This window comes from Camelus bactrianus, chromosome 25 (genome assembly GCF_048773025.1).
Source record: "Camelus bactrianus isolate YW-2024 breed Bactrian camel chromosome 25, ASM4877302v1, whole genome shotgun sequence".
Classification (NCBI taxonomy): Eukaryota; Metazoa; Chordata; class Mammalia; order Artiodactyla; family Camelidae; genus Camelus; species Camelus bactrianus.
In genome coordinates, this window is record NC_133563.1 from 36287562 (window position 1) to 36310377 (window position 22816).

Genomic DNA, 22816 nt, shown 5'->3' on the forward strand with positions numbered 1-22816 from the left:
AGAACACTGGGGCCCTCTCCCCACCATGCCACAGTGCAGGGACCCACACTAGAGCAAGATTCTTCCAAGAGCCGTTAAGGACCTGAAATGAACCTGGAGTTTCAGAGAACTAACGCGATTTTTAAAATGAAATAGATAAGAAAATATTCCTGTACAGAGCACACAGCACAGGGTTAGCAGCACTTCCTGAAGCTCTTGTTTCAATTATATCTGAGCACACGAGTGCAGTCTACATGTAACAGGTATTTGTTACTGTGGGTCAAGGTCAAAAGGACTGCGGGCCACTTCTCTAAGAAGAGTGTACGGAGAGTCAGCTTGGGGTCAGACAGACCATCCTAATGCTCACTGGCCATATGACCTTCCCAAGGTTCTTAACCTCTGAGCCTCTACTGCCCATCTTCAAGATGACCACCATCAACTTAACAAGCTGTCCAACAGATTAAAAATGTAAGACACAACACAAAAGCTTGACCTTCCTCGAGGTCCTTCACTTCTTCTGGGCCTTCAACTCGTAAACTGAAAAATCTTGGGGGAAAACATGCAGTGTAGTGGCTACCACTGGCTCGGATCAGCTGGGAGAGCCCCGCTCAACTAGGTGACAGAGCTCCCTGGCATTTTGTGGGCATGGGTGGGGGTGGGGGGTGGACTGCCCACCCAGGGTTCCAGGAGGCCAAGTCTACCCCTAGAACCATGACAACAGAGCCTAAGGCCATTCCCCACTAGGACTGAGTCACCTCCCAGGTGTAGGGGTAAAACCATTCTTCCATCAAATTGCTGAGAGTCCGTAAGGATTTAAAAGTTGGTCAGGCTCAGCCTTGGAGACGTTTTCTAACTAAATGACATCAAAAAAAAGAAGACACTGAGTATTCACAAGGCTTTGTGAACAGACACAGCAATGGGGGAAAACGTCAAAGGACCCAAATGGAACAGGAGGGCCTAGAACAGGTGGGGCCAGGGCCCCATCAGCAGGAGGGGGCGGGGGCCCAGGAAGGGTGAGCGCACCTAGCAGAAGTCAGGACCAAGCCCATCCAGCAGGGCCTGCAGCCCGCTGGAGCCTGGTGGACAAAGGGGACAGGATATGCCCTGTCCAAGTGGCAAGGCCAGCGGGAAATTTAGGAGCCACGTGCCTGGCGGGAAAGGGAAAAAAGCTTTACAACACTTGACCATATTCTTGGCTCAGCAAGTCAACTGCCCTTCTATTCTGCGTCCCCAAAAAAGTTGAAAATAAAAATTTTAGTGCCTTAAGTTTTTGAGAACTTTTCTAAAGAAAGAGAGGCTGACTAGTTAGAAAGGATGCTAAGGAAATCAACACATCTCCTTACCTTCCGCTAGTAAATTGTAAAAGGCAATTAGCACTTGAATAAGGAGCCGGCGTGTCTGGAATGAAAATGAGACGCACGCAGTTCTAGGGTTTTAGGGTGCCGCTTCCTATTCCTCTCCGTCTACAGTCCTAACTACTAACAAGAACCGGCCAAAATTCAGCATTTCCAGACTTTCCTTCAGAGAAGGGGCCCCAGAAGTGCTGGCAAAAAGAAAAACGAAACTGAGAGCGCTCCAGGCTCGCCGCGGCTCGGTCTGCGCCGGAGCGGCCGGTCTCCTCCGCGCTCCCGGCCCGGGCCTCAACACCCTCGGGCGCTTAGAGCCCGGCCCCGGCCGCGGCCCCGCAGTGGGGCCCAGGCGCCTGGCGCAGGAGGCCGGGGCCGCGGCCGGGCCAGGCGGGTGAGGCGGGCGCCCGGGCCTCGGGCCTACACGCGGGCCGCCCGGCCCAGTCCCCGCTCCCGCCCGGTCCCAGCGCGCCGGGCCGCGGCGCGGGGAGGGCCCAGGCCGCGAAGGGCGCCCCGACGACTCGGGCCCGAGGAAGCCGGGGCTGCGCGTCCACCGTGGGGCCGAAGAAACGGTCAGCAGCCCGGGCCGCTCCGACCCCCGGCTCCGGCCCGCCGCCCCCGGCCCCCGGCCCCCCGCCCGCCGCCCGCGCCGTGCTCGCGCCCGGCCCGCCAACCGCCGCCGGCGCCGCGGGGAGGAGCGCGCGAGCGGCTGGGCCGGCGCCCCGAGCGCGAGGACTCACCGGGGCCGGCTCCCGAGTACATGGTGGCGCCGCCGAGGGGCTCCGGGGCCGAGGGGCGGCCGCGCGCGCGCGCCACGGGCCCCGACGCCGCGAGCCGCGAGGGAGCCGCCGGCCGCACGATCCGCCCCGGCGCGGCCGCTCAGCCAAACAGGTTTACCCGACGCGGCCGGGGCGGCGGGCGGAGGCGGCGGGCGGGCGGGCGAGGGGGAGGGACGAGGGAGGGGGAGGAGGGAGGGGCGAGGGGAGGGAAGGCGGGGGCGGGGGCGGGCCCGCGCGGCGGCGGGGCGGGGCGGGGGCCTCTGGCGGTGGAAGGCGGGGGCGGGCGGGGGATCCGGGACGCGGGCGCGGGCGGCGCGGGCCCGGTGGCGCGAGGCCCCGCCGCGGGGGTGGACGCGGGGCGGGGGGACCCCTCGCAGCCACTCAGAAGAGCGACGTCTCCTCCGGCTGGGCGGAGCGGACCGGCGCGGCGCTGCCACCCGAGACCGGGAAGAAAGAAAAGAAAACAGACCCCTTGTTTCCTCGTCGCCCCCTGCTCGCGCGGGAGCCCGTTCTGGCTGCTCGCGGGCTGGACCCTTCCCCACCCTGAGCCCCCCACCCGGCCGGGTGAACCGGGCACCGTGTTGACGTGGTGGTGGCCGCGTCCTGGAGCATCGGCATCTCGGCCAGGCTTTTTTTAAGTTATTAACGAAACACGACTGTCACGAAGCTTCCTCCCGACCCGGAGCTTGAACTTGAATGCGCCCCGGCCCTCGCGCACTACCACACCGCCACCTCCCGGCCGAGAACCCAGATAATCCATGTAAAGAACTTGGTTAACTTTAGCTGCTATTAGTGATCAGAGCAAACTAAAACTCCTCGTTCCAGCCCTCAGGGCTTCCCAGTTTCTCTGCCTGGGACCCTTATCGGGCCCCATCATGCTCCTCCATGCACCTCTGCCCCACTTGGGCCGGGACGTTCTCCCTCCTACCCAGATCCATCCATGAAGTCCCCCTGGGTCCAGCTGTTTTCTGAAGGCTTTTCCAGGAAGGCCAGCCAGAGGTCACTTCTTTTCTCCCCTAGCTGGTGGCTAGTTAGAAACCAGAAAGTGAAATACAATCCAAAATTGACTGTCATCTTTTTTTTTTTTTAACATATTTGCCTGCTCATTTCTTTATCCTATTAGCATGTATTATCTGCACATTGGGAGTCTATGTTCTGCATGCCTAGAGTGGCACAAAGATGAACAGGATGCCTGCCTGTAGGTTTATTACTAGTTCTCTGTAGTCCTCAGGGACATCCTTAAATAAATGCAGGAGAACCAGGATGTCCTCCAGAGAGAAAGTTAAAAGCACATCAGTCTTCACCAAGTCATTGATACGAATGGGATTTGGTCCCATGACATCGGCCTCCCAGATGCCCATCGGTCCGTCTCTAATCCTCTGCCCATCGCCTCCACCCTCACAGAGACCTGAACCATCTCTCCACCTGACAATCATGCTTTGCGAACACAGATTTGGTCACCTGCCTGCTTCACTCAGAACCCTTCCCTGGCTCCCCATTTCCATCTGCATGTGGTCCAGAATCCTGAGTTTGGTTTATAATGCCCTGTGCAGCACAGCCCCTGCCTACTTTTCCAGAATCTTCCACTTCACCTCCTTCAGGCTCTTCAGGTCCACACCTTCACCTTCTGAAGAGTATTATTGTGGGAGTGTGAATCAATACACTCATTTTGTGGGGAAGAAAATGTTTGGCCGTGTCTGGTAAAAGCTGAGGGCACATGACCCTAGGCAGCTGCTCAGCTGAAATGTGTGCTTAGGAGCCCAGGAAGTCCAGGTAAGAATGCACGCCAGGACAGGAAACTGGGTATCACCCAGATGACCTTCCGCTGTGGAGTAAGTGATGCGTGACATGTACTCATGAAGGGGAATCCAGCGACGGAAGCGAACACCCTTCTGCTAAGGGCGACAATGTGGGTGAATCTCTACAATGTTGAGTCAAAGAAACCAGAAGCCCTAGTGCATTGTTCCATTCATAGAAGTTCTAAAATAGGCAGAATTAAATGACCTTGTTTAGGGATGCAGCATTAAGGAGTGAAAAACTAAAGAAGGTGATTACCTTACAGTCAGAATTGGGGTACCCTGGGGGCGGGGGTGCTGTGACCACAGGGAGGCCTGGGGCTTTGGGGGCACAAGGCACCTTCCCATGACAGTGCTGTTCATTTTGCAGCAGTCTCCTAAGCTGCACAATTATCTTTATTCACTTTTCTGTACCTCTGCTATATTTCACCATAAAGATATTTTAAAAGCATAATCGTAAATGTTATCAGTCTCCCATTTAGCAACACTCCACCCCCGAGGGCCTGCGCTGTGTCTCCCTGGCTCCCCCGCCCCGCCCCACCCCGCCCCCACGCACTCTACTATTCTCTGCCCAAAATCACTGAATCACTCAGAGGCCTAACTACTCTGCTTTTCGCTCCTGGAATCTTGAACTCCAAAAAGCGCCCAGAAGGCTCTGTAATTGCCGCCTCCCTTCAGCTCTGCCTTATGCTTCTTTGATGCACCTGTTGGGTAACTTTGTTGCAAGGGCTCCCTTGCAGGTCGGACCAGATGATGTCCCCCTCAATCGCTTCACTGTGGTCGCTTCACCTCTGGCCCGGCCCCCTCCCTCCGCTCCCTCACCTCCGGGTTGGGGTTCTCCCTCCTCCTCTCCCCTGCCGCTGGGACACCAGGCCAGTCCTCCTTCGCCCACCTCTCCCAGGCATCACCTAGTGCGGGCCGATGTTGGGGAATCCTGCCCCCTTTCTGCACACCCTGTGCGCCCTGCCTTGTCAGGCAGGAGCTCTAGGCCCACACCACCACCATCTTCTCTTCCCTCCTCCCAATTCGCTCCTTCTCCCATGTCCCCAGCGTGGCCAACAGACTCACCACCCACCAGAAAAACCCCAGGTCCCTCTGCCTTCTGCCTCTCCCCCAGGAAGTGAATCCACTTAATCCATCTAATCCAGTCCAGTCAATTCTTGCTGTGAAACGTCTCTGGAACCTTCTCCAGCCTGCCACTGCTCTGCTTCTTCAGGCCTTCACCCGGCACTTGGATGTTGACCACCAGGGCTGACTCAGGGGCCTCCCGGGTCCAGTCTTTCTCCTTGACCCAATTCATTGCTTATTCAGTGCCAGGGCCGCCTCTTTGAACAACCCAGGAGGCCATGTCAGTTGTGCTGCAGAGCCTGGCATCCGCTGGAACCTGTAAGTGCTGGGGAGCATCTAATGCGTGTCCTGGAGACACTATTTCCTTCTGGATGTATCCTTTCCTCGTAAAATGAGGAAGAACAGCCAAGGTGCTACAACTGACTGAGACATCGAAAAATTAACTCAAAATGGATGAAGGATTTAAATGTAAACATAAAACTACAAAACTTTTAAAAATAATTGGAGAAAATCTTTGGGTTCTGGGGCTAGGCATACAGTGCTCGGGCACAACCCGTAAAAGGAAAAGTGGGTGCACTGGACTTCATCAGAATTAAAGCTCTTCCCCTGTGAAAGCCCCCCCGCCCCGTTTAAAAAGGGGAAAAGACAAGCCTTAGGGCAGGAGAAGATACTCCCCCACCACGCGTCTGACAAAGGACTAGCATCTAGTGCATAGAAAGAGCCCTCAAAATTCAGCTGTAAAGGAGCGAGCAATCCACTTTGCACACGGGCAGAAGACAGAGGCATTTCACTACAGAGGAGGTGCCGACGGCAAGCAGGCACCCGAAAAGATGTTCGACATCGAGACCGTGAGGGAAATGCCAATTCAAACCACAGCGAGATGGCGACACACACCCAGCAGAAGGGCGAGCGCAGAGCACGCCGGCCACAGCAGCTGCGTGGAAACTGGACGCTCCTGCTCTGCTGGTGGAACGTCCAGTGATGCCGCCTTCAGAGAGAGCAGTTTGGCAGTTTCTCAAAAAACCAAGTGTACAGTGACCAGGGACCCAGCAGCTGCACTCCCGGGCGTTTCTCCCAGAGAAGAGACAACTCGTGTTTCCACATAAAACTGCACATGAATATTTACAGCGGCTTTCTCTGTGTAACCGAAAGCTGGAAACAACCCAGATGTCCTCTAGTGGGTGAATGGTTAAACCAACTATGGTTCGTCCATACCACGAGATGTTCGTCAGCAGTGAGAAGGGGCAAAGTGTTGAGATACATGACCACTGGGATAAATCTCAAGATTTACGCAGAGTGAAAATCAGTCGGTCCCAGAAGGTGGTATCTTACATGATCGCACTGGTAAACCACTCCTGAAACGACAGAATAATAGATGAAGAACAGGTTAGCGGTTGCCGGGGGCTAGAAGCGGGCGAAAGGGAGGGAAGAGGGTGTGACTATGAATGGACACCATGAAGGATCCTCACAGTGGTAGAAAAATTCCATGTCGACTTTGTCCATGCTAACACCCTAGTGTGGTATTGTACTGTAGTTCTGCAAGCTGTTACCATTGGGGAAACTGGATGAAGGGTACCTAGGATCTCTTTATATTATTTCTTATTTAACTGCATGTGAATCTACAATTATCTCAAAGTAAAAAATTTAATTGAAAAAAAAAACCACTCTCGTATGCTAGAACCAACCCTCCAACACTCCCCCGAAATAGAATTATTAGATTAATGCCAACACATTTTGCTATAAATATCTTTTCCCTGCCTGGAGGAAGCTCCCAGGCTTAAATCTCTGAAAAACAATTCATAAGACTCTCAGAACTGCTTTCCGGGGAGTTATGACCCAGTGCAACCTGCCAAACAAGTTCACGTCCTTCGGAAGCTGTGTGACAGAGGAGGGCCACCTGTGTGGTCACCCTCGAGTTCACCCACAAGACTTGTTGCTCAGCCACCAACCCCTGTATTTCCCGTGTTTCCTGATACCCACCCTCCCACCCCCCAACCCCCACTGCTCAAATAGACGGTTCTATCCCCACCAGCAGGGACTGTCAGAGCAAAAAATCAGGAACAGATGCAGTGTGGGGAGCCCCAGCCTCTTCCAGATCTGACACCACCATCCTCTGCAGGCCCGATGGCCTGGGCCCTGGCGGGAGGGGTTACTGGGGCCCACACATCACAGTCTGTCCTCGGTGAGCTCGTCTGAACACTGGCCACACCTGCATCACCAGAGAAGAATGAGTCCTTTTTGGTTCTGTGAGCTGTTTCCCCTCAAATTGCTGCCTTTTCCACATGGGTGCTGACCCCCCTTTTCAGGCCAGCACACATACTCGATGCCCCTTAACTTAACTCGGGATCGAATCCCTCTTTGGAGGACCTGGGGCCTCACCTGCAAGGTGTGGTTGGCCTTGCCGCCCCTGGTCCAGCCCAAGGACAGCCCAAATTTCTGGACCACCCCCAGCACATGCCAAAGCCACAAAGACTTGTTAATGTTGTCTGGTCAAGAGTCACAAACTCCCAGAAACTAACACAACATTGTAAATCAACTATACTTCAATTAGGGGGGTAAAAAAAAGAGTCACAAACTCTCCCAAAGGCACATTCTCCAAAGTTCTTGGGCACGAGTGTGGATGTGGTATATGCAGCTTACCATGTCTCCCAGAGTCAAAAGAGAGAAAGAAAAGCTATTTTCATGGAGGGAGAAACCATCAAGTAAACGTTACCCTGTTTCTCAAAGGAGTAAAGCATAGGACGTGTAAACGAGGCCTCATTTTTAACTCTCCACAGCGACTCCTTTACACTGTCAGTCTCATCACCTAGTACAATGTTTCTTTGAAATAATTTACTGATAAATGATCATTTAGCAAGTTGTTTGCCTATAAGGTCAATACTTTTAAATGAACCACAATTCTATGTATTAGTGATGAACACTGAAAAATTAAATGTAAACAGATTGAAACATCAAACAATGTAGGAGTGAATGTAATAAGAGATGTTCAAAACCTCTGCACAGAAACCTATAAAACATTACTGAGAAATTTAATAAGACTGAAATCAGTGGAGGGAGAGCATGTTCCTGGATTGGAACTCACTAAAGATGTCACATATCCCCAAATTCATCTATAAATTCAATGCAATTCTAGTGTGTTTGGTTTTTTTTGGGGGGGGTGGACTTGATAAGCTTCTTTTATAATTTTTGTGGAAGTACCAAGTGCAAAAATAGTCAAGTCACTCTTGAAGAGAAGAACCAGGTGGTAGGGCTTGCTCTGCCAGATCAGGGCTTCTTATGAAGTCATAGTAATTAAGTAATTACTTTAGAGTAGTTAAGGCAGAATGAGGGGGAGGGTATAGCTCAAGTGGTAGAGCGCATGCTCAGCATGAGCAAGGTCCCGGGTTCAATCCCCAGTACCTCCTCTAAAAATAAATAACTAAATAAACCTAATTACCCCCCCCAAAAAAACCCCAAAACAAACAAACAAAATTGAACAGGAAAACAAAACAAAGCCAGAATGGCACAGCACTGTCACTGGGTGGTGGAGATCAACAGAAGAGAGAGGTCAGAAAGTGACCACGTGCATTCAGGCACTTGATTTATGATGAAGCTGGTACCTGAGAGCAGAGGGGGAAAGGACTGGCCTTCTGATAAGGAGTGCCGGGACAATGGGGTCTCCACAAGGGAAAGGTGATGCGAAAGGCAGAACAATACAGACTTTGTAAGACAGTAGAAGAGGATGTTTTCATGACCCTGAAGTAGGGAAAGATTTCTTAAATGAGGCAAAAGAATGCTACCATGAAAAAAAGTAATGAAAAATTGGATTTCATTCAATTAAGAACTTCTGTTCATCAGAAGAAGTATGCACCTTACTTGGAATCAATTTAAAAAAGGAAACTAGAAACAACTGTGAGACTGTTAGGAAAATCTGAATTACAGCTGGCTATTTTGATGATACTGAGGAACACTTACTGAAATTTTAAAGCTGTGATAATGGGGTTCTGATTATGTCAGTGAAAGAGGAATCCTTCTCTTTTGGAGAATCACATGGAAGCACTTTCGAGTAAGAAGATACAATGGCTGGAATTTGCTTCAAAGAAACCCCACAGCGGAGTGGAGGTGGGGACTCGAGACGAAAGAAGGCAAGACTGATGGGCACTGGGGCCCGTCACACTCCTCACTCCGTGTCTGTATACGCTTGAAAATCTCCACAATGAAAGGTCAAAGAACAGCATCATAAAAAGAGTGAAAAAGCTCATGTGGTGGGGAAGACATTGCATCACATGTACCCAATAACAAGCAAAAGAATCCATCTGGAATATACAAGGGGGTTCAGAAATGTTCTAAAAGGACAATCCAATAGGAAAATTGGCAGAACATTTCAGCAGATACTTCAAAAAGAGAAATTCAAAAGGCCATAAACATGTAGAGAGGGTACTCAGCCTCACTGGTTACCCAGGAGATGCGAACTGTAGTCACAAGGAGACGCCACCACAGACCCAACAGACCGGGGGTGGGGGTGGGGGTGGGGTGCGGCTTGGAAGTCAGGAGGAGGAGATCTCAGAGCGCGCAGTGGCGCCATCAAATGTTTTACATTAGAAGTTCCTCTCCATCCCCTCCCAACCCATCACCATGACCGGCGATATTATCTCTTAATCACCTTGCACCATCCAGCTCTCTCCCCTTATGGACTCCTGCCCCACCTGTTGAAATTGGCTCCTGTACCCCCAGCCTCCCCTAGTCTAGTCTCCGTAATTTTCACAGCACATTAGACACTGTCACTCCTTGTTGAAACCTCTCCTGCCATCCTGTTGCTTGTGGGGGTAAAAGACACATGCTGGTAAAGCCCGCCTCCTCGGGAACATCCCGGGAGCCTCCTCCCCTGCCCTGTGCTGGGCCATGCTGACCTTTCATCACTTGTCCTCATGACGCCCTGAGCCGAGGGCTGAGGAGTGTTAGGAAAAGCAAACCCAGAGGTAAATCTAGGTTTTCGCCCTGGAGGAGGTCATAGACAACATGCTTTTCTTGTCTGCTCACAGCTGGAGCATCACCTCCACTTCTGAACGGCACCATGCCGGGCACGCTGATGAGCGCGGGGAGAGTAACTAGTGTTCATGTAGTGCTGGGGCTTCTGCCCCCTACACATAACCCTGGTGAAGCTAGGTGGCCTCACTGCTCGGAAGAGGCAGTGGGTGGAGCCTTGCTGCTCTGGGATGGGTCCTGTGTCCCCTGCACCTGCTGAGATTAGCGTGGCGTCTGCCTTGGGACGCGCGGGCTGGCGTGGTCCGCGGTGAGGGTAAACAGGTCTCATTCCTACTGCAGGGCTGGAACATGACCTGCTCTAAGTGGTGCTCCAACACTCACCCAAGGTCTTCTGTCTCCAGATCCTGCCCACCCACCCCCCACCCCGAGAGAGGGCAGTCAGAACTGGGGCATGTCTAGACACTGTGCAGTCACAGCAGAGGACATGGGGATCCATCTGGGGTGCAGTGGGGGCTGCGGCTTCCAACCTCTCATTGGGCTCCCAAGTTGTGAAGGGAAGAGTCTGGTTCTGTGTTTCTTGAAAAAGCAGAGCTGAGTGTGGTTCCTGAGAGGCGTAACCTCCGTCCCCTGGGCCCCTGAGTGTCCTCTGGCCCCCATGCCTGTTCTCAGAACTGCAGGTGATTTCCACATCCAATCCTCAGGCTGCAGGTGGGAAATGAGGCAGGGGACCACACAGCCAGTGAGCACAGAGCCCGGCTTTGAACCGAGCAGCTTGGTCCGAACCTCAACACCAGCCTCCGCCCGGCAGGCGAGGCGCAGCACGGCTGTCACACCAGGGGTTCCGTAGCTGAGCCCTTGGTTTCTTCTGACGGTGAGGCTCTCTGATGCACTTGGTCCCTGGTTTTGTTTACATATTCCCTAATTTAAAATATTTTATCCTCCTCACACATTAAGTTGACACCTAAAATATTTCATAAGTTTAAACAGCGACAAAGAAAACAATTTCTGGCAAACTGTAAATATTGACATTTAAAATTAAAACTGCCATATCACTTTACAGTGTAACCAAATGGAATATAAATACCGCATCAATCCGATACCCAGCACGGTCCCTTAAAAACAGTACATGACGAACCTCTGCAACGTTCAGATGCTCCACGTTTCTGTGACCCGCAGAAATCCTACTTTCATTTTAATTCCTCCACAGATATTTATCCCAAAATAATATTTTTAATTTGAAAGTCTTACTAATCACTCTACATATTTCTTTACAATCAAAGTGTGTACATAAATTGAAATTTTAAAATTTGCTTTATTTCCCTCATGGTTTTAAGTGTTAAAAAAACTTTTTTGGATTTATTGATCAGTACAATGATCAATTCACAACTGATCAAAACACAAGTACGTTACACATCTGGAGGAATAATTGTTAGCCATGGGAAGTACAATTTTGTTGGAAATGCACCTTTTCCTTTCCTTTTTGTTTTTTTCATTAGTGGAGATACTGGGGATTGAACCCAGGGCCTCATGCCTGCCAAGCATGAGCTCTACCCACCACCCACCCTGGAAACGCATCTTTTAAAGTAGCAATGGGGCTTTATTTTTGATGAGTTCTGGGGCCCGGGGAGGACTGACGGCGGGACTGAGATGAAGCTCTCCATCAGCTCTGTGGCCACACCTCCTTTCTGTAGCTGCCAGCGCCGAGGGCTGCACTCCATCACCGGTAGCTGGAGTGGAAGGAGGCTGTGTCACAGCAGCGTGGCAGCTCCGAACCCAGCCGAGTGACGCCCCCAACACCGCCTAATCCACCGCCAGCTACGTGTGATGACCGGCAGCTGACGTTCAGCAAGCTCTGCCTTCAGGGAGAAGCAAGCCCAGCGCTGGGAATCACCCAGCTTTCACGGGCACCTTTTATGGCCCCAGTAGAGTCCATCCTGTCTGCTGGAAAGGTGTGGTGGATTCAATTCCCGTCCAAAAGTCATCGTTCCAGCTCCTCCTCCCACGGGAACAATTTATTTCTCCCTCCACTGACGCTGGGCTCAACCACATGGCTTGCTTAGGCCACTAGGATGTCAGCAGAGCCACCCCGAGAGGCCTTAGGTGTGGTTGTGGGGTCTGGCCTGGGGCTTGGCCCATTCCCCACAGTCCACCCAGGTCACCGAGACCAGCTCTTCTCTCTGCGCTGCTGCCGCGTCCGGTCAGCTGGCCGCCAGCTGGTGCACAGACGTGCGGCAAAACGAGTATGTGTCGTGACACGGCCGAGGCTCATTCAAAGTCCCAAGGGGCTTTTTAAAAATGGAAATTGACAAACTGATTCCAAAATTTATGTGTAACCGCAAATGAGTTAGAAGGGCCAGAAAAGAAAGTATCTTTAAAAAAAGAACAGAACTAGATGCCTCACACCAGCAACTTCAAGACTGACAATACAGCAACAGTCATCAAGGTGGCGGAGTCCGTGCAGAAACGTGTTGTTCTGAGATGGAGGTCTGATACTTTCACTTAGAGGCGCCGAGTTTAACTCATTATATCCAGAAAGGTTTGAGGGACATAAAATATTACTCATTCATTTCTGTCTTGGCCAACAAAATTTTTTTTAATGAAATAGTTTTTATCACTTCTTTAAATAAAGTCTTTGGTCAAACTCTTAGAGCAGCAGATTTATTCAATAACTTACCGGGGGAAAAAAGTACCAAAGCTGATTTGCAGAGCCAGGCCTTTCTGTCAAATCTGTCAGCCAAAGAGACACACTTTGGTCAGAAGGTGACTTCATTTTACAACTCAGATGCTCATACACATTTCCAGGAATATTATAGAACCCACTGAGAATTAAATTAAGGAATGCATTTAGTAAAACAGATTACTAAAAGCAGTCAAAATTAAATTGATAAAGTTCTAATGTAGTTGATGTTATCTACTTTATGTTTCAGAAGCAAGAAAATAAATCGATGTGCTCTCTAACATTATTTAATATATAATGATACGACGTAACCAGTATCTAGAGAGAGAGGGTACTTATGAAGCAAGGAGCCTGACAGAAAGAAAGCACGGTACTCCTTCGGTGAATGTGTGTACTGAAGTGTGCCTTTGGCTTCTGAGATTAATTAAATGAGGATCAAGTATAAAAATCAGAAATAGTGGGGAGAGAATAGCTCACAGTGGTACATGCTTGGCAGGCACAAGGTCCAGGGTTCAGCCCGCAGCCCCTCCTCTATAAACAAGCAAACAAACCTAGTTGCTTCCTCCCCGCCACAAATCAGAAATAACTCCGTTCATTTTGTTGCACATCATGACCAGATTTTCTTCTGAATTTAAAGGAAGAGAAAGGAATACACTGTTTAAAAACAACCACTCTGCTCATTCACTATGAAAATCTTATCTGGGTTTTATCCGATGTATCTTGAAAACCGTGACAGTCCCAGGAAACAGTCCAGGTAGATCTCAGAGTTGTCATCGTCACTGTCACTGGTTCAGCTGCACAAAGGGGCTTTCTCTTTCAGCCTAACGACATGCCAGGCAGGCTGAGTCCTGCAAAAAGGGGACTTGCTGACACGCTTCCAGAAAGGTGTTTTTGGCACTTGATTCTTCTCATCAACGTCTTTGCTTTGCCCTCATGAGATTTCCCCTCGAGGCCACTCTGTTCTTTGGTGCATGTTGGGGACACAGTGGGCACAGTCTAGGTCACCCCTTCCACAGCCCCACTCTGCCACTTCCCTAAATTCAGAGCATCCCAACAGCCAGCACGCCCAGAGCCTGGATCCCAGGGCGCATGGTCCTGGCCTGGCCGTGAACGTTCTCCCAAGCTCAGGTCCAGGCCCCAGGTGGACTTGGGACCAGTGAGGGGCCCTCTGTCCTCACAGAGAGAAGCATCAGTAGAAATGGAGCCTCTGGAAAGAGGCCCTGCAGAGCTCTCCATGCTTCCTGATGATCTGCGGACTCAGGGGCATCTTCCCAGATGCTCAGTGAAACAGACCAACTGACCACCTGGAGATGCTGGATGGGGCCCTCTGAGTCAGGAAACGCAGGAGCCACACACGAGAGATGCAGGCTTGCAACCGGTTTCTGTGTCGCTGCTGAGAGGGAACGTGGCCATGTCTGCCACACGAGATGTAAAAGGGGCACTTGTGTGTTACAATGACTGGCCCCCTTGGGAAGCTAACTGGTGAGCTTCCGCCTACAGCTTCCCCAGGGGACAGGCAATGGCTGGGCTGGTTACGTCAAGTGTCTCCGAGGTGGCACAGGACAGTGGGCAGGGCCTGGACCACTCAGATGAGCAAGCCGGTCCCCTGCCGACGTCCTAGTGGACACTGCGGCTCACCCGCACCAGTCCCTTTGTTCTCCTGGTCTGTGGTGGCAACACGTGCACAACAAACGGGCATGTAAGAGCTGCCACTTCAGAGTGTACGGGTCAGCGACATTCAGTTTGTTCGTAACACGCTGTCATCACTTGTGTGTGGTCTGTGTGATTACAGGCCCCGAAAGAGCCCGGGGTGGGGGCTGTCCCGTGTCTGCAGTCACGGTGAGGTGAGGCCAGGCCGTGGGCATACACCCAGAGGGAACCTTAATTCAAAAAGACACCTGCACCCCAATGCTCATAGCAGCACTATTTACAACAGCCTAGACATGGGAGCAACCTTTTCCAAGACATGGAGACGGTTGGGACCAGCACCGCTCGGGCAGGCAAGCAGATGTGTGTCGCCTGATGTCACACACCACACATGCATGTCACCTGAGACGTGCTCTGGACAAATACCTAGACCCTCACTCTTTGCACATCACCCCCAGTTTACAGGAACCACAGAAGAACACCCCGAATGTCGCGAGGAGGCGGCAGCAGACGAGGTGAGAGACTGGGGCTCCTGCTGGCGCGACGGCACTGAGCGGATCCTCATTCACAGAGCGGCTGGAAAGAACACCCTTTGTGGTGGACCGGAGAGAACTGGTCTGGGGTCAGAGCAGTGAGAATTCACAGGGCGGGAAGGCGGGGCGCCACCTGAAAGGGGCACAAAGGAGCATCTGGGGCCTGTGAGAGGCACACACATGTGCCCAGAAAAACGTCCCTACTGTTTTCAAATAAAAAATCTTATTTTTAACAAAATCATTGTGGCAAAATACACATAAAATTTACCATTTTAAAGTGGCATTCAGTACATCCATCACGTTGTGCCACCACCATCATTATCCAGTTCCAGACATTTTTCATCACCCCAAGTGGAAGCCCCGTACCATTAGCAGTCACCCCCCTCCCTCCCCTCTCAGCCCCTGGCAGCCACCAACCTGCTCCCTGTCTTCATGGTCTTGCCTATTCTGGACAGTTGCTGTAAGTGGAAAGTAAAGGGAAAAAAACCTTCGTTTTCCCTTACATCACTGACAACACTTTACTCAGAATATTTCACTTGACACTTCTGGTCACTGGACGTGTGGGTGCTGGCGTCCCGGAACTCACCGCCGTTCTGACGCCGTCTGCCTGGAGTTGGCGTCAGACCCCACAGGCGGGGGGCCTGGTCACAGACCGTCCCAGCAGCACTCGGGAAAATGGCTCACTTCGAGATTACCGGTGGGTCACAAAGAACACAACCCAGGACCCCCAGAAGGAGGAGAAGCGTAGGGCACGCCGCCCTCCTGCACTTCCGCGTGGTCCCCGGGGCGGAAGCTCTCTGACCCTCTTACGCTGATATCAAAACCAGACAAAGACAGTACAGTGAGAGATAAATGCGATCAACATCCCTCACCTGTAGATGCAAAAACCCTTAAAAAACAGTAGCTGATGGAATTCATCAAGATACCAAAGGAGTCTCCTACCACAGCCAGGGGGGCCTATTCCAGGGACGCAAAGTGATTTGGTATTTGAAAATCAGTAACTGTAACCCATCACATTGAGTCTAAAGAAGAAACATTGCCCTATCAATAGGTATGGAAAAAGAATTTGACAAAAATTTCGTAACAACTCATGATTAAACAGCGATACCTTTCGGGGGCTGGATGAAGGGCACACAGCGTGTCTGTTACAGCTGTGGTATCTCTTACAGCTGCACGTGCAACTACAAGTATCTCAGAAGAAGTTTCATTAAAACACAAACATGCTCTAACTTCCCATTTTAAGAAGCCAGGAAAAGGGCAAGTTAAGCTCAATGTAATGAGAACTCCAGCCTCAGAAATCAATTGCTACAATTCAGTACCTGTTCCGATAAAACCCTTGGCCGCCTGAGAACAGAAAAGAAGGCGCCGTCCTCAACTTGGCAGAGGACATCACCAAGGGCCTGCAGCTAACGCCCTGCCTAACTGGTGAAAGGGGACGGGGCTGTCTCCCAAAGACGAGAAACAGGGCGAGGAGGCCTGACCCCACCCCTTCTGCTCTGCAACGCGCTGGAGTTCCAAGCCATGCCAGCGAGGCAAGAGAACCCTGGAACTGCTTATTCACAGCGGACGCGACTGTGCACACGGACAAGCCTGAGGACTAAGAGGTGAGCTCGCCGAGGCTGCCGGCGAGGGTCGGTGGGAATAATGGCGCTTCTATACTCTTGGCCACCAACACTTGAAAAATTTAAAACATAAAAGCATCAAAAGCATAGAGCAGGAATACGGGTAACAAAAGATGTTTAAGACCTTTATTGACACTGACGATAGCAAGGTATTACTGAAAGTAAAGGTCTGAAGAAACAGAGATAACATATTAAGTTCATGTTTTTGAAGACTCAATATTCTTAAGATGTGTTCTCCCCAAACTGATCTATAAAGTCAATGAAGTTCCAATCACAACAATCCCACCGCCAACTTTTCAGATAAAATCACACTGAGGCACAGTTAAGGAAATGAACAGCCACACCCCAGACTGGGAGACAGCGTGCGGGAAACGAGTGTCGGACAAAGGCTGGCATCCAGGACACAGGGAACTCCTACCGCCCAGGAGCAGGACGATGAACAGCCCAATTCTAACTCTGAGCAGACACTTCACAGGAAAGACGCACAAATGGCCGAGAAGTACAGGGAACGTACTTGAATGCTCAACGTCGCTGCCCGCTAAGAGGATGGAACACGTACCCACCACGAAGTCTAAAATTGTGAGGGACTGACCTTACCAAATGCTGGTGAGAATGTGGAGCAACAGGAAGGTTTATGCATTGTTGGCTGAAGTATGAAATTGCATAACCTCAGTGGAAAATGGTTTGAGAGTTTTTAATAAAGCCAAACGTACACTTATCGTAAGTACCAGAAATTTCACTCAGTTGTCTGCCCGTGGGAAATGGAAACCACGTCCATTTGTACATAAACGTCCACAGCAGCTCCATTCTAACAGCCAGAAACTGAAAACAACTCAGACATCCCACCCCCAACAGGCGAACAGGCTGTGGTGCACACAGTCACGCCACGGAGCATCACCATGAAAGGAACGATGACCACACGGACACTGAGAACACCCTGGGCGTGAAAGAAGCCAGAAGAGCAGGCACGGACGGCAGTTCCAGAAGCAACGAGAAGACGGGTGTGCGGCGCTGCGGGCGGGAGAGGGGATGCCCGCTGCGGGGCAGGGCAACAGCCGCGATCCCACCCGCACGCGCAGACCAAGCCGGATGCGCGTGCCTAAGAAAGTCACCCATGTGGAAACGCGACCTTGATGGCGCTGACGAGGGAGGCGGGGGCTGCGACCCTTCTGGGGAAGCAGAGGCAAGCAGGGCCCGGGGGACTTTCGGGTGCCAGCACGATTCTGTTTCCGAATCTGCGTCAGTTACACGAGGGTCCTCCTGTGTGAAAAATTCAGTGAGGTCTAAGTTCACGTGCCCTTTTTGCCATTTAAATTAGTCTTTAATTAAAATAACGTCACAATACCAGCAGCTGGAGATGGAGGGTGAGGCTGTGGACAGGCGCGCCCTCGCCTTTTTCACTGCTTCTCCTGCCCAATACGGGCGCGCTTCAGACGCTGGCTCATCACACGGCTGTTCCTGCACGCCCGGCCTCCAGCCCACGCACCGGCTTCATACCCGTCACCACCCGTGTGTACCCGTTCTCTTCACCAAAATCTACTCCCCTTCCTGTGACCTACGGGACACTGGAGACTCACCAGCAGTTCTCTGACTGGAGGGCAGGTCAGACCAGCAGCAGCCAGCACTGCTCTCGGGTAGATGTGCCCTCTGAGGCTGGAGCTCTCGCAGCCCCGCAGCAAAATCCCTGCAAGGCCTGCGGAGCGCTTCACCCATCACACCAGCCTTTTTTTTTATTTAATCCGCACAGTCAGCATTTTGAAGATGAGGAAACTGGGGCTCAGAAACCAAGAGAAACTCAGAAGGGCGACATCCCCTTGACCCTTTCAGATGAGGAGGGACACAGACTGCACACAGAGAAGGTGCCTCTACCCGGAGGCCATACCCTCAAGGCCCTCCCTGGGGGCTGGGCTCTGGGGCCCCTCCCCCCCAGTCCCCAGCGCTGGAGACCCCAGTCCTACGGCCCAGCCAGATTAGGGGGGGCCCAGGGGACTCCGTGCTAACAACTCCCTTGATGAGGGCACTTCAAGGAAACAGCTTTCTGGAGGCCGGATGGCGGCGGCAGTGCCAGGGGGACACGGAACAAGAAGGTTGGCTTATGCTGGGCCCTCCTTCTACATAATGCTCTCGACTTGTCTAGAAGACAAAGAAAAAAGAAACTAGTAATTATTGGGAGCTCTCCTGTGTGTAATTTTATCTGAAAAGTCACCTGAGAAACTTCAAACAATTTGAAGGAACAGAACCAAGAGAAAGGCTATTACACCCAGAACGCTACTGGTAACACCTTTTTACTAGGTCACAGTAACTGTACAGTTCATTATATTCTTCCTGAGAATAATTTACATCCCCCAACGAACTAAAGGGAAGGTATATTTTTCAAAAGACTTTAACAGAATGGATGGTAAAACTGGACATCAAAAGGAAACCAAATCTCTGCTTTGCTCAATTCTCTCCTGGGAAGAGACACAATGAAAGGTTAGTTAACTCCAGTGGCTGTAAAATAGTCAACATGGCTTTAATCTTTCTTTATAAATTATATAAAAATGGAGAACAGGGATGGTTCCAGAACGTCTTCTCGATGCAGCTGGAGGTGCTCTGGTACAAAGCATTCTTCCAGGAGAAACGGCATTGCTACAAAAAACTGGCACGTCGTTCTGGTGAAGAAAGACAGAAGTTTTTAGTGCGTTCTACGGCTAGTTTCCGACCAGATGCCCCACGGACCCACACGGAGGTAAACGGCAGGAAGGGGCTGGTTTTCTTTGAAACGACTTAAGTCTTCAAAATATAGCTTTTATATTCTTCCTTTGTAAAGTGGTATTAGCATCTTGCAACTGAAGAAAGTTCTAACAACAAAAACCCCTGTCTGGACAGTGAATCTGTCGGAGGCAAAGAATTCTCAGCCCTGTGGGTTTCCTGGAATTCTCCACTTCCTCCTCTCCTTCCAAAATGCAGCCAGGCTGGTTCAGGAATCACCGCATCACCGCCGTGGCCATTTCCATGAAAGCATATCCTAATGTGAACAAACTCTCTTCTTCACGATTCTCAAAACTTCTCACGTACAACTTTTATCCTCAGAAAAATGCCACATTTTGGATCCCGGGCTTTTCTGAACACCATGATTAAAGAACCAAAACAAAAGCTGAACCCAAATCAAAATGCAGTTAAACTGTACGAGGGCGAAGAGTCACCCAGCCGCCAGACCCAGAGCTGGCGCTGCACGTCCTGGCACCCGGGCGGGAGGGTGTCGCCGGGCAGGCCCGGGCACTCAGTGCGGCCTCGTCTGGCCGAGCACCTTCAGTCTGGCCTGGTCGATGACGTCCAGCAGGTTTTTGGCGTCCACGGCCAGGGCGTGCGCGGCTGTCAGCATCTGCTTTTTGTACTCCTGCTGCAGGCTGGTCATGACGTACTGCTGGGCCAGCTTCATCTTGCTGATGAGCTCGCCCAGGTCGGAGTTCAGCAGCTTCTGGGCCATCTCGATCTGCAAGGACAAGACAGTCAGGACAGCCGCCTCCGAGGGCTCTCGGGGAGTTTCTACGCACCTTCCTCAGAAGCCTTCTTTCTTCCCCTTAAACAAGTCTTCTGGGGAGACTCACCGCTTCCACTGCGTGCGCTCAGGCACAGCGGCCTCTGCCCTCTCCTGAGAGCCTGCAGCAACCCCACCACCCCAGCCTCCACCTGGCCTGCACTATTCCGACTTTATCCATCCCAGGGCTGGGGAGGGCTTTTCCTTCCAGAGTCTGACAGAGCCTCCGAGGTCACTGGACCAGAGCCTCTCCTGGCAGAGCAGACAACTGAGGTGTGGAGTGAGTGGCTGGGCCCCCGCCAGGTGTGTCCAGGGCAGGACAGCACCCGGCCTGCACCTGCAGGCCTGCGCGCCCTCTACTGCACCTACTTCAAGACCTTCGTCTCCCCACAAGGGCTTGTATCAGGAAGTCATGAGACACTCCTGCCCCATCGTGATGTAAACCCTAGACCCTTCCGAACTGACCAGAATCGGCAGTGGGGGCAGTGGTGGTGGAAGAGGCCGCAGAACGTGGATGAGAGGCCACAGGATGAGAAAGCTTTGCCTGGGGTGTCTCACCATCCTTCCTGCCTGTTCGTTCAATCACCGAAGATGTACCCACTTGCTCTCTTAAGTTACTGAGCACTAGCTGTGCACAAGCCCTTGGTGTTGTGCTACAAGGACAACCTGGACAGGCTGGCACTCAGGTCCAGTGTGGGAGAAGCGTGCACTTGGTACACACCGGGAATGTCACCCCAGAAGGGGACACAGAGCAGCGAGCAGCTCCCTCCCTCGGAGGTGCAAAGGGATTGACAAGGAGAACTGGCGTGAGTTTGGCCCAGGCTGTACAGGCAGGCCGGCTTCAACGGGAAGGGCCTCACAGACACCAGGCTGGCCTGTCCTGCTGAACCTGGCAATGGGAGGCCTCAGAGACTTTTGGGAAGGGGAGTAACATAGTCTGGACAGCTCTGGTGGCCGTGTGGAAGGTGAGCGGGAGGTCAGGAGAGCCGGGAGGCAGAGCAAGTGGCTAAGTGGTGACTCAGGGAGGAGACGGGCATGAGGACGCAGCAGCGAGGCCCCAGCTGGGACCTGACAGTGACCGTAGGAGGGTGGCTCCTGGTGCGAAGGGGGGCTGAGCATGCGGTTGGGCCCATCGACTGAGGCAGTGGAGTGGGCGACCAAGGCAGACATCCAGCAGACGGGGGACCAGAGCTCAGGTAGCGGGTCCACTAAAAGCACAGGGTGTGGGAGGCATCCGACACTCGGATCTCTTGGGGGGGGGAATGCCAAGGAGAAAAAGGGTCCGTGAAACACAAGCGGGTGGGTGACACCGTGGGGTGGCTGCACTCAGGGCAGCAGAGAAGATCTGGGGGTCTCGCTGAGGGGTCAGGACCGGGGGCTGTGGCCTCTGGTGACCCGTGGGAAGCAGGTGGGGAGGGGCCCCGGGAGGGGGGTGGCAGCGGAGGGATCAGGGCTGGTGCTGAGACCATCTCAGGTTGATCGTTACAGCAGGAATTCAGAAACCATCCTGGCAAAATATTCATTTGTGAGGGTACATTTTCATGCCTCTGGCACTTGGAGCTTCTCCACTTGTGGACAAAAATTTTGCTCACCGTGCAAACCAATTAAAGTGCTAACAGAGCAGATAAACTAGCTAATCCCCTAACCGTAGGCAAACATAAAGCTATGCTGTGGCCACCGGTCAGAGGCGTTCTTCAGAACGACTCAGTAGTGCCGTGCAGGCAAATTGATGCCATTTATGGAGGACCGGCTGTGACGACTGCCCCGCTCGTCCTGACAGCTGGATGTGCTGTCGGACACGGCCTCCGAGGAGGACGCAGCATCACCGTGGATGCAAACCTCAGCCTAACAGGGGAAACGTGGGCCTTCACAGACTCCCCCACTCAACTCGAGGACCGCTCCGCCTTCTGTCTCAGAGGACAGAGGGGCTGAGGAACTGTCCAGAAGAGAGGCTTACAGACCCGCCGTGTGATGTCAGGGGAAACACGAGCCCTGGACTGTCTGGAACCAGAGGAAAAAGCATTTCTGGGTGACTGATGAAACCGGACAGAGACCTGGCGACCAGAGGAGCACGCTAGTCAGTGCTGAGCTCCGGGAGGGGGAGCGTGCAGGTCAGAGAACAGAAAACGCAATTGGAAACAGGGAAGTCAGAGGGCGCGATACACAGCCTGTGCCCGACGGCTCAGGAGAGGCAGCTGCCGCGTGTGTGCAAGTGAAGAGACGATGGGGTAGGCACGCTTGAAAATTCTCTGTACTATTCTTGAAACCTTTCTGCAAGTTTGAAATCATTTTAAAATAAGAACCAAGAAAACAAAAACAGACAAACATACACGGTGCCTGCTGGGCTGAGGGACAGAGGAGAACTGTGGCGGTGGGAGCTGGAGGCGAGTTGTGGGAGGTGAGCGGGGCTCGTGCCGGCCTGGACTCCTATGTACTTACTGCTCACGAGGAATTTTTGTATCGCTGTTTGACGTGGAACACCAGGGCCCCTTGCCAACTCTAATCTTCCAGAGGAACTCAAGGAGGGGGGGCGGGATGCCCCCCCGACCACGCCCGCTGCCTCCGCTTCATCCTCTCCTCCAGGGGCTCCACCGAAGGACCCGCCCAGCACCTGCACCCCTCACCCTGTCCTTCAGGCCAGAACGCGACATGGTTCACACCACTCCTGGATGAACAGCCAGGCCCAGGTAGGCAACACCCTTAACTGTCCTCGGGATGAAGGCCTGCCCGCGCTGAGGGGAGAGGCTGCGCCCTACCTCACGGTGGGTGCTGGCTGGCAGGGCAGGAATGGTCTCGTCCACGGTGGCCAACAACGTCCTCAGGGCCAGGCCGACTTCCTAGCAGACAGGATCACACCAGTGTCAGGACACACGTAAAGGAGCTT

At 52.5% G+C, this 22816-nt stretch overlaps 2 protein-coding genes across 24 annotated transcripts in view; both read right to left on the reverse strand.

Moving 5' to 3' along the window:
- AGO2 (argonaute RISC catalytic component 2) overlaps window positions 1-2226 on the reverse strand; it is a 93135-nt gene extending 90909 nt beyond the window's left edge. For both annotated transcript variants that reach the window (XM_074353146.1, XM_074353145.1), the window contains exon 1: window positions 2066-2226. In XM_074353146.1, the coding sequence (XP_074209247.1) occupies window positions 2066-2087 (22 nt within the window). In that variant the 5' untranslated portion in view covers window positions 2088-2226. The remainder of the gene's footprint in view (window positions 1-2065) is intronic.
- A 14298-nt stretch (window positions 2227-16524) lies between these two features.
- Window positions 16525-22816, reverse strand: part of PTK2 (protein tyrosine kinase 2) — a 202185-nt gene continuing 195893 nt past the window's right edge. For 17 of the 22 annotated variants that reach the window (XM_074353157.1, XM_074353160.1, XM_074353155.1 and 14 more), the window contains 2 exons: window positions 22689-22769; window positions 18682-19887 (listed from right to left, as the gene is read on the reverse strand). In XM_074353157.1, coding sequence (XP_074209258.1) covers window positions 19675-19887; window positions 22689-22769 — 294 coding nt within the window. In that variant the 3' untranslated portion in view covers window positions 18682-19674. Of the gene's footprint in view, window positions 19888-22688; window positions 22770-22816 lie in introns of all 22 variants that reach the window. The other 5 variants (XM_074353159.1, XM_074353154.1, XM_074353152.1 and 2 more) reach the window with 1 other exon arrangement.